This window comes from Oratosquilla oratoria, chromosome 44 (assembly GCF_046742065.1).
Source record: "Oratosquilla oratoria isolate Oo_2021 chromosome 44, ASM4674206v1, whole genome shotgun sequence".
NCBI lineage: Eukaryota > Metazoa > Arthropoda > Malacostraca > Stomatopoda > Squillidae > Oratosquilla > Oratosquilla oratoria.
The window spans coordinates 28,597,824-28,610,323 of NC_134820.1; the positions used below are offsets into that span (position 1 = coordinate 28,597,824).

At 41.3% G+C, this 12,500-nt stretch overlaps 2 protein-coding genes across 3 annotated transcripts in view; both read right to left on the reverse strand.

The window, feature by feature from the left end:
- LOC143022227 (uncharacterized) overlaps window positions 1-12,500 on the reverse strand; it is a 436,114-nt gene that overhangs the window by 392,591 nt on the left and 31,023 nt on the right. For both annotated transcript variants that reach the window (XM_076180345.1, XM_076180344.1), the window contains exon 2: window positions 2,738-3,377. In XM_076180345.1, coding sequence (XP_076036460.1) covers window positions 2,738-3,092 — 355 coding nt within the window. In that variant the 5' untranslated portion in view covers window positions 3,093-3,377. The remainder of the gene's footprint in view (window positions 1-2,737; window positions 3,378-12,500) is intronic.
- Window positions 1-12,500, reverse strand: part of LOC143022226 (rho guanine nucleotide exchange factor 12-like) — a 385,126-nt gene that overhangs the window by 81,192 nt on the left and 291,434 nt on the right. The window lies entirely within an intron of this gene.

The window sequence follows — 12,500 nt, forward strand, 5'->3', positions numbered from 1 at the left end:
GAGAGAGAGAGAGAGAGAGAGAGAGAGAGAGAGAGAGAGAGAGAGAGAGAGAGAGAGAGAGAGAGAGAGAGAGAGATCCTTGTGTTGCGAAGCGAAGAAGAATCTTTCTGCGAAGCACAGAAGGCGTCAACTTTGTTCCTGACTCCTCGAGAGAGAGAGAGAGAGAGAGAGAGAGAGAGAGAGAAAGATAGAGAGTGGGAGAGAGGGGGTAGAGGAGAGAGATAAAGAGAAGGGGGAGAGAGAGATATGAGAGTGGGGGAGAGGAAAGGAGAGAGAGAGTGGGGGAGAGATTGAGAGAAAAAGAGAGAACAAAAGAGAGGAGGGAAGAACGAAATTACAATTAAAGAGAACTGAAGTGCGAGGGTGAGTGATTCTACTACGGGAAAGGAAGACTCAATTTCGTGAACAAAACACATCACTCCGACCCACCGGTCTCGACTTACGAACAACGTAAGTCGGAACCGCGAACGACGACGTAAGTCGAAACTGATCGAGTATCACGGTCCTCTCTTCATAAACACTCTCCTAAATCCCTGCATTAAATCCCCCACAGCTTCCTAACCCTGTCCGAGGACTTCTCTAAGCACACATAACGGCCCGTGAGACCTGCCAAAAGGTTAGAAACGCCGGTAAACCAGAATCCATAACACGATGCGTCTGCCCATTTCGTCCGCTGGCCGAGCGTCATGTGGCGTGCGAGAGGACCATAAGCTTGAGAGGCTGCATACGAAACTCTGACAACTATAAAAGGGAGGGGAGGCATTCCAGGGGTCTGGAAAAGGGGGCGTGTCCTCCACCTCTATATAGAGAGTGAAGATGAAGAACGACCACAAAAACCACAGCCGAATACGCCGTCCATTATCGAGGGAAGGTTCTGAGTTATGGCGATAAATGAGAGTCCAAGTAAAACTATCCATCTCAACTGGTGTGGAACATGAGGACCAAGAGGAGGGGATGCTTGGTCCAGGTGTTTGGAACGAGCTGAGATCAAGGTACGGTGAAAATCTACAGAAATACTGGAAATTGATTTGGTTGAGGCAAATAGATGGGTGGACAGGGAGGTTATGTTCAAGGTAAACAATGTGTACTCTCTCTTTTTCTAAAATATATATTTCTAGAAAAAAGCAAACTAAGACATATTGTCCCTGACACTCTCTGTCTCTCTCTCTGAAATATACATTTTCTAGAAATAAGCAAACTAAGACATATTGTCCCTGACACTCACTCTCTCTCTCTAAAATATATATTTTCTAGAAATAAGCAAACTATGACATACTGTCCCTAACACACACTTTCTCTCTCTCTCTAATATATATATTTTCTAGAAATAAGCAAACTAAGACATGTTGTTCCTGACACTCTCTCTCTAAAATATATATTTTCTAAAAATAAATAAACTATGACATACTGTCCCTGACACACACACACTCTCTCTTTTTCTCTCTCTAAAATATATATTTTCCAGAAATAAGTAAAATATGACATACTGTCCCTGACATTCTCTCTCGTTTTCTCTCTCTAAAATATATATTTTCTAGAAATAAGCAAACTAAGACACATTGTCCCTGACCCTCTCTCTCTCTCTCTAAAATATATATTTTCTAGAAATAAGCAAACTAAGACATATTGTCCCTGACACTCTCTCTCTCTCGCTCTCTAAAATATATATTTTCTAGAAATAAGCAAACTAAGACATATTGTCCCTGACACACACACTCTCTCTCTCTTTCTCGCTCTCTAAAATATATATTTTCTAGAAATAAGCAAACTATGACATATTGTCCCTAACACCCAGTGTTTGTGGGCATTCATCATCCGCTCTTCTTCAGATATGGAAAGGCACACCTACTCGTTCTGAACTTGAGGAAAAAGCTGTTAAATTCATACTTAAGTTCCTAGTGCATGTGCACACACACACACACACACACACACACACACACACACACACACACACACACACACAAACACACGTACGCACTTAGAGTAAGTGACTGAAGGATGCGGAGAAATACAGCAGTCCATTCAGTTTCATAAACTCCTGAAATAGCCTTGGGGATGATGTAGGACAAGCTGGAACCATAGCTGTACTTAGAACGAGTTACGGTAAATGGAGAATTAAGAAACGGGACCTCACGAGGGTAGCTCACTTCCTGTAGGTTACAATTAGGTAAACACACACACACACACGTACAAGCACACAGGCATAAGCCCACACACAAATTCAAAGCCACATACGAGCACAGATACAAATACCCATGCAAATACAAGCACACATGCACACAAATACACAGACACACACAAGCATAGATACAAACACAAACACACACACAAGTCCAAGCACAGGCACACAAATACACAGCTACACACAAGCATAGGCACAAACACAAAACACACACACAAATACAAACACACAGGCACACAAATGCACAGCCACATACACAAACACACACAAATACAAGCACACAGCCACACAAACACAAATACACACACACATAAATGCTTCTTTATGTACACGCGCACACAGGTATACGCACTAAAACCTATGTACATACGTAATAACTTACAGCGTACGCTTGGTATCTTCGAGTTCGTGAGATACATTCCCCCGAACTCGGACCCTTCCGCCCCCAAGTTGGGGGAAGGGGAAGGGGGAACTTGAGTCAGCAAGCCAGGAGCTACTTAAGAATATAAACGAGGGCCCTTCAGAGAAGCAACGGGATCCTTCTATTCTCCTTACCTGTTTGTCCGCCGAAGATGGGCAGTTTGAGAAGCCTCTTGAGCGAGTTGGAGCGCTTGAGTGTGGCGTGAATGCGTTCGTGGTATTGCTGCACGGGCCCCCCCGTGGGCCCCGTACCTCCGGGCCCTCCGGGCGCAGAGTGCTGCGAGCCCAGGGGTGTGTGGTTATGCAGCCCGAAGGACAAGGTCCGCTTGCCGATCAGGGGGCTCCCCTCTCTGCTACCAGCGGGGCTGGCTCGCGCTGGGGGAGTGGACATCCCTGAGGTCCGCGGATGGGGTCTTGGTGGGGTGTGGGCAGGGCCCTTGGCCCCACGGCCCCCGGCACCGAGCCCCGTCGCTTCCATCAGCTCGAGCATCACGCCCTCGGCGATCCGGGGGCGTCAAGGGTGCCGCCGGGAGGGTCGCGGGCGGCGGGCATGGCGGGAAATCCGCCGCCGTCCACGAGGAGGGAGAGGACCACCGGCAGTTGCGGCACTAGCGAAGCATCACTGAGTTTCCCGCGAGCTAACGAGGCGGTCGTTAGTGCATCACGACCAAGGTCATGGCAGTTCAACAACCCGTGAGCAAGTGCGACTAGAGTACTTCTGACGATTGCAAAATAAGTGTTTTTTTTTTCTTTTTCTTTTTTCTTTCTACTAAACCTAGAAGATGAGACAGAAATAGGTGACGCTTGGATGCTTGGCGATGTAAAGGAATAAAATGCCAACTGGCTGTTCGCAGGAATAAAATTATTGTGCAATATTTATATTCGTCTATATGCCTATACATACATACATACATATATATATATATATATATATATATATATATATATATTTGTGTGTATGAGTGATCACTGGGAAAGAAAACTAAACGAAGCAGAGCGTTTTCGTATATCATATCCAGTGCAAAGTACCTTTTCCAGTGGTCAATCTTGCCAAACTGAACCACAAGTTACCAGTGTTTCTTCTTATATATATATATATATATATATATATATATATATATATATATATTATATATATATATACACACATATACTTATCAAGTACATTAACTTTTTCCATTTTAATTCCTTGCAAACACAATCGAGACTAACAGGAGCTCAATGTAAGCAATTTCGGAAACTAATACGCTGTCGGGCTTAGTACTCAAACCTAGCCGATACGTAACAAATGGACCATGACTTAACCAATTGCGCTATCAAGAGGGATATAAGTTGAGCACAATTTCTTATATATGTATGCTCGAGTTACATACATATACACAAATTTTATACTCCATCCGCTTCCGTCATGATTAGCCATTGGTAGTATGTTACACAAGTGGGATAGTATTACAACACACACTGAATAGTCCTATTGGTCTTGATCGTGTTTGCGTGGAATTAAAATAGAAAAAGTTAATGCGGTTGATAAGATTAAAATACATGTACTGGGGACCATTCAGTGTGTTGCAATAATATATATATATATATATACATACATATATATATATATATATATATATATATATATATGTATATATATATATATATATTGCAGAGAAAACCACTACGAAATAAGAAACTTAGTCTGAACGTTTTCGTCTATTTAAGACATCTACAGATGAAACCGTTCGGACTCGGCTTATTTCCCAGTGTTTTTTCTGCAAATTATTTTCACGTTTTCTTGTGAATTACTGCATATATATATATATATACATATATATATATATATATATATATATATATATATACACACACACACACACACACTGTGCATTTCAGCCTCCCAACATCTTACTTTCGAGAAACGTGTTCTTAAATCTCTTGGCGGGCGTGATGGTTATTTCAATATGAAGTGGTTATCATCCTCAAGAGAAAGATGATATCGAGAAGGGTAAAAGGCACAATTTCACCTCCAATTTGCATATAATGCCTCGGCCTGAGACCTCAGACGCTTACGGGACCGAAAAGTGATTTGAGAATTATGTTGGATATATTTTCCCCGTTTTTTTCGATGGTGGGGGACGTTAACACGCGTCCAAAGGAACTATCAAGCAGTGAATTATAAGACTGAAATGATAAAGAAGAAAGCCGTCAGAAGACCTTTCCATCCATAACAATGGTAGGAAAAAAAAATAATAATAAATATAAAAATAAAAATAATAATAAATAAATAAATAAAATAAGAATTATAAACAAAATAAAATAAATCGAATAAATAAAATAAAATAAAATAAATAAATAATAAAAATAACAAAGGTAGTACAAAAAATAATAAAAAATAAAATAGATAAAAATAAATAAATAAAAATTAAACAGAATATAAATAAAAAATAAAATAAAGACAATAAAATAATAATAAATAAAACATAAATAAAAATATTCCTCTTAAAGGCTTATTTAAACCACCTTATGCAGCAGAAGACCTTTCGGTCCATAACAAAGGTAGGATCAAAATGAATAAAATAAAAACTGAAACTAAAAAAATAAACAGAAAAGAAACAAATAAAAAACAAAATAAATACACAATAAAATAATGATAAATAAAACACACATAAAAAAAAATCCTCTTCAACATTTACTTAACCCACCTATACAGCAGAAGGATTAAAACTTAACTGCGAGATTAGCTTTTATATGACTATGATTTTTACCCAATTTGTAAAACTTAACTACGAGATTAGCTTTTATATGACAATATGATCTTTACCCAATTTGTAAAACTTAACTACGAGATTAGCTTTTATATGACAATATGATCTCTACCCAATTTGTTTCTTCAGTGCCAGAGACTACCTTCCAGGCAGTCTCGCGTACGGCCAACTCCGTCCACAACATACTTGCGATAATTCAGACAAGTTGGCTCGCGCTCGTCCAATTACTGGTTGTCGATCACGAGTCCAAACATGCTACAAACTATGTCGCAAACGCGCTCTGAAATGCTTCTAAACGTTTGGACACCTTTAAACGTTTAAGCACCTTCAAACGTTTTCGTTTGTGTAACCTTAGGTATAATAAATTGGGGCCGATCGATGCACTGGTTCGGAAAAAAAAAAATCTTTGACGTACTTCTACTTAAATACAACAAAACATCTTTCGACTTTCGTATTGGGTTGATAAATCCTAAAGAATTACTTTCATCATTAAAAATGGTTACCACTGAAAGGCACTTGTTAAGTGTATACACACACACGCACGCGCGTGCGTACACACACACACACACACACAAACACACGCACACACACACGTACATAACATATATCTAAATCCGACACTGTCCAACATTCCACCTTCCCCTTAAGGCTTAAGCTGTACAAGAGAGCAAGGAGGAGGGAGGTGGAGGGGGAGGAGAGTTAGAAGGAAGGGGTGGGAGGTAGAGGGGGAGGAGGAAGAGGAGGGAGCAAGGAGGAGAAGGAGAATGGGGCGAGGAGGAGGAGGAGGGAGCAAGGAGGAGGAAGAGAAAAAGAAAAGAGGATACGGAAGCATATAATAAGACGTTTGTATGCGCGCGCGCACACACACACACACACACACACACACACACACACACACACACACACACACAAGGAGTTGGGAGTGTGAGTGTAAGGTCGCAATATTACCCATATATCGGTCATATATGAGCTCTGAGCTCTCTTCCGGGAGGGAAATAGCTGTCGATCACGAGTCCAAGACGTGATCCAAGACCATGGTGAATCTTACACACACACACACATACATATATATTTCACGAAACGTTATTAAATAACCCAACACATCCTAACAGTCAATCTTCAGTGACGACAATTTCCACAACGCATACACACAGATCCATCCGGTAGCAAAGCGTCGGGTGATCAAATGAAACGATATCATTATTATTATTATTATTGCGTTCACGTCCCACTCGACATGGTAATCCAAACATCCTTCAGGAGTCGAGACCTGGATGAGTTCGTGGATTCGTATTCGTAATATGCGCCATGGGGCAAGAGGCAATTTAATCGTGAACACAAGTTATGTCAAGCGACAGCCAAATTACCGGACGAGAAGGAGACGGAAGGCCCTGTTCACACGAGCGTTTCGAACCGCGCAGAAAACGCGGCAGTACCCCGTCGTCAAGGAAAAACTGCGCGGTGGTGTGTGAACGCCTGCTTTCACTTGCAGTGTAGTTGAAACCGCTAGCGTGAACAGGGTCGTAATTAAGGATGACGTTCGCGAAAACCAATATGTGTACTGACGTTCAACGAAACTTGTACCAGTGACAACATTCTCGTCAATATTTCAGGGCGGCTGAAGTACTGTTGAATACAAATTTATATAAATATTTCACCTTTTAAGTCAGACGAACTTGGCAATGCGTGGGGTCGAAGATAGAGGAATCAATAAAGAATAAATAAACAAATAAATATAATTATAATAAAACCACACACACACACACACACACACACACACACATATATATATATATATATAAACACATATATTTATGCATATATATATATAAATGAATGTAAAACTAAACATAATGCAAGATACAAAAAACTAATATATACTGACATAAACAAAACAAATAATAATAATAACAATAAAATAAAAACGAAACATAAACAATCAAACGCGATAACAAACACCCCAAACAACCAAACAAAACACAATAACAGAATAAGAGTTATTACAACATTGTGTTCAGGAGTTCAAGCACACACATCTTCGGAACTGTGCTACATGCAATCGCATCATCAGGAAGTTCATTTCCTTGCGCTCAAAGCCAACGAGCTGAAAACAAGGACACACGCGCTATGCACTCAGTCTTACAGGATGGAGCATAAGTCAGTCAACAACGAGAGCAGCCCAACCCTGTGTTGCAATCCCAGTTAATAAAAAAATAAAATAAAATAAAATAAAATAAATCAAAGGGAGATTTACGAGACTTCTCGATGTTCCATAACTTTCATATGTTCTACAATCAACACAAGAAGAAAAAAAAAGAGGAAAAAGAGGAAGGAAAAGAGTATGAGAGCTGACTCTGCTGGCGTTCGTTTTATAAACAAACACACTTTAATACAGATCACAACACACATTTCTAGACGCGCGCGGACACTGTGAAACACAAATCTGACAACTTCTAAGAAACAAAAAGTACAACAGCTGCGCAAGACACATAGCCTTACATAAGTGCGTAAGCGTGTGCGTGTGTGTGTGCGTGTGTGTGTGTGTGTGGTGTTTGTGTGGTTGTGTTTATGTGTGTGTGTGTATGTGTGTGTGTGTGTGTGGTGTTGTGTGCGTGTGTATGTGTGTGTATGTGTGTGTGTGGGCGTGTGGTTGCGTGTGTGGTTGGTGTGTGTATATGTTTATATGTGCGTGTGTGTGTGTGTGTGTGTGTGTGTGTGTGTGTGTGTGTGTGTGTGTGAGTGTGGTGTGTATGTGTGGGTGAGGTTGTGTGAGGGTGAGGTTGTGTGTGTGTGTGTGTGTGTGTGTGTGTGTGTATGTGTGTGTGTGTGTGTGTGTGTGGTTGTGTGTGTGGTTGTGTGTGTGTGTGTGGTTGTGTGTGTGTGTGTGGTTGTGTGTGTGTGTGTGGTTGTGTGCGTGTGCATTTGTGTGCGTGTGTGTGTGTGTGTGTTTGTGTGTGTTGTATGTGTGATTGTGTGTGTGTGAGGTTGTGTGTGTGTGTGTGTGTGTGTGTGTGTGTGTGTGTGTGTGTGTGTGTGTGTGTGTGTGTGTGTGTGTGTGTGTGTGTGTGTGTGTGTGTGTGTGTGTGTGTGTGTGTGTACGTTCTTGTATGCGTTTGTGTGAAACTGTCAGGGTGCTTCCCGTAGACTTGAACGCAACAACTGCCTCCCTTCACAGAGGGAATTATGTTATCTATAACCAGCTCTTCTATACTAATGGAGAACATCGCGCCAAAGCGATGGAGTCTTAGAGCTGATTAAGAAAACATATATAAGAGGAAAAATGCAAAATAAATAAAATAAAAGATATATCAGTGTTTTATATACATGTATATATATATATATATATATGTATATATATATGTATTTATATATATTTATATATATGTATAGAGAGAGAGAGAGAGAGAGAGAGAGAGAGAGAGAGAGAGCAAAGGGAATAGTCTCCAATATAATCGATAAAACGATGCTGCGTTACTCTGGTCCACAGGGGCGTCAGCGAAGCCGTTAGAATTGTGTGAATTTAAACGAGATTATTCCGGTTAGAGCTAGACAATTTAATTTGGGAACAAGGTAACCACCACAATACTACTGACCTCCCCAGCACACACAAACACACATACACACACACACACACACACACACACACACACACACAAACATTAACATGTACACATGGAAATTCACCTCCATGCTGTGTATGAATGAACGAATAAATGAATAAACAACCAAATAAAAATATTTACATAAAAATAATATTAAGCCACTGACATAACTCGAAGATAAATGAATAAACAGAATAAAAAAATTATATACGACAAAACAATTTTAAGCTATTAAAAACATAACATAAGAATGAAGGAGACTGCAAGAGACAATAAGGCCTATACTAGGCAGTTCCATGTCCATTACCACCTGTCATCCCCATCCATAATGTTTCTGCTGTTAAGTAAACGAGAATTTGACCTAAAAATATTCAACAAAGAGCAATAACGATATAGAATAGGACTATGAGGAAGAAGAGGAAGAAGAAGAGGAGGAAGTGGAAGAAGTAAGAGAGGAAGCGTTTTAAAAACAATTTTCATAATTCTAATGACAGTAAAGAGAGAGAGAGAGAGAGGGAGAGTGAGAGAGAGTGAGAGAGGAGAGAAAGAGGAGAGACAGGAGAGGAGTGAGTGAAAGAGAGAGGAGAGAAAGAGGAGAGACAGGAGAGGAGTGAGTGAAAGAGACAGGAGAGAAAGATAGAGATAGAGTGAGAGAGAGAAGAGTGAGGGAGGAGGGAGAGAGAGAGGAGAGAGAGAAAGAGGAGAGACAGGAGAGAGAGAGAGAGAGAGAGAGAGAGAGAGAGAGGGAGACAGACAGAAGGGAAAAAAGAGATAAAAGACCACAACCAATACCCCTACCCCGGACTCCGTCCAGAGAAGGTAAAATTTCGCACCCGGTCGTGAAATTTACGGCCATCTACTCCCGAGAAGCTCCGAGCTCATTCCCCATTCAGTAGCACCCACTCATCGATTGGCGCAAGAGTGTGGCACCTAACTCGATATCGGGTCATCGCCAAAGAACGCATCCTGCCGAGGTAGTCGCAAGTAGCACCTCCATTCGGATCGCACAAAGAAGAAGGGTCGCGAGAGTTCAGGTTTAAACACACACACACACACACACACACACACACACACACACACACGATTCGGTGGCGCGGTTGGTAGAGTCCCAGACTGTCAGTACGGCGGTACCAGCGGTACCTGGTTCGAATCCTGCCCAGGGCTGAAATAATTTCAGCATCGCTGCGCTTCGAGTCGTTACTCCAACTTTCGAGGGCGGGGAGTTGGGTGTGTGTGTGTGTGTGTGCGTGCGTATAAGGTCATAGCATTACCCACAGATCGGTCATACATGAGCTCTGAGCTCTCTTCCGGGAGGGAAAATAGCTGTCGATCACGAGTCCAACACGTGATCCAAAGGCCAAGGTGAATCACAGCAGAATCAAGCTCAAAACGTCCTCCGTTCTGGCGTATTTGAATTATGTAAGAGAAAAAGGAGGAGGAGGAGGAGGAGGAGGAGGAGGGCAGGAGGAGGAGAGAAGGAATAGGAGGAGGTAAGAAAAGAGAGGGAATAAAGGGAAGTGAGGGAACAGGAGGAGGTGAGGAAGGAGAGGGAGGAGGAGAGGGAGAGACGGGAGGAGAGGGATAAGAAGAGGGAGGCAAGGGAGGAGAGGAAGGATAAGGAGAAGAGGGTGGGTAGGGAGGAGCAGAGGAAGGAGGAGGAGGAGGAGGAACAGGGGACTATACATGAGTAAATCGCACATTTGTGTTTCTTTTTTGTCTTCGTATATAAGTGTTTGTGAATGTGTATACGTTATCTACAGCTCTTGCATGGAGACAGAAAAAGAGAAAGAGAAAGAGAGAGAGAGAGAGAGAGAGAGAGAGAGCCAGAAAATCGTCATTAAAGAGCCCCCATTGTTCCAATGAAGAGAATTGCGTGATAAAAACAGACAACTCGGCTTTGCAACTATTATCCGACACGAGTCAACAACGCTCTGAGGTTGAAGGGGTCGCCATTCCTGGTAAACTTTATTTATTTATTTTATCTATTTTATTTATCATTATTATTATTATTATCTAATTTTTATTTTATTATTTTATTTATTTATTTTTCATCTATTTTTTTTTTTTTTTTTTTTTTTTGCTTGTCATAAATTCCCCCATACCGGGAGGCTTGAACGGTGCCCCTCACAGAGGACTTTGTAGCGTGGGATTTAATTAACCATGCCCTTGGTTCAACTTCACCGGTGGCAGAGTTCGAACCACCATCCCCTCGACCTTCGACGCAAGTAACTGCGCCCTACCCTACTCGGCTAACGAGCTTCCATGAACACTTTCTACCTTAAAAAAATAAATTTATTTAATCGATTGTATTTACGGAAATAACTGACACTTTTTAGAAACAAGCCCACAAGTTAGATAAGTTAAGAAAAATTATATACAAAGTTATTTTGTTATTTTGTGTTTGATAAGTATTGAAAGTACGGTCTTTATGCCCTTTTGGTCCCCATAATACTCGCTAAGGTCCCAGTCACACCAAGCCTACGACCTGTCTCCGACCGCCTGCGACCGGTCGCCGACCAGTTGCAGGTAGTCTTTGGAAGTCGTTGGTAGTGGGTAATAAGATAGATAAATAGATCGATAGATAGATATATTACAACCCACACTGAATAGTCCCCAATAAACAGATTTTCATCTTATCAACCACATCAACTTTTTCCATTTCAATTCCTTGCATAGTTTTTGTGTCGCCGACCGATCGCTTGATTTTCGGTCGAAGGTGGTCGGAAACCGGTCGTAGGCTTGGTGTGACTGGGGCTTAAAGATCTTATTCGGGGCGATTATAACAACATGCTAATGATTGGCACCCCATAATGACGTCACATGAGTTATGACGTCATTCTAACGTCACAGCCCTTAATGAGCGTTTAGCCCTGAAACCAATGGAGGTTTAACTAAACAGAGTTAAATCAGCAGTTAACAGGTGCTTGGGAAAGGGATAACTATTTAAGGTCAATGGTCTACTGACGGCGGAAGAGAGAGAGAGAGAAAGAGAGAGAGAGAGAGAGAGAGAGAGAGAGAGAGAGAGAGAGAGAGAGAGAGAGAGAAAGTACGAGTTTACTATTTGGAAACAGGTGAACGAGAAAAAGATCTACTGGCGGGAGAGAGAGAGAGAGAGAGAGAGAGAGAGAGAGAGAGAGAGAGAGAGAGAGAGTTCATTAACTGAGGTGAACGAAAAAAAAAGGACACAGCGTCTGATAAAGAAAATAACGAACGGAAACAAAAGAAAAAAAATAGGAAACCATAAGGGAGGAAACAAGATATACAAGACGTGATACAAAACATTGCAAAAGAAAACGGAGCAAAAGAAAACGGAAAGTCGGGGGGGAGGGGGAACTACCCCTACGAGCGCAAAAAAATGTGTACACATGAAAAATAGAAACAAATGCTGGAAAAAGGGGGAAAAATCGTAACAAATAAAAACATCTGGACAATGCCCTGAAATGAATGACAGTCGATAGGGAGACGTAAAAATTAGAGAGCCATGAAAGGGGAATAGAGAGAAAAGAAAGGAGAAAAGAGAAAAAGTGAACGAAGAGGAGGAGA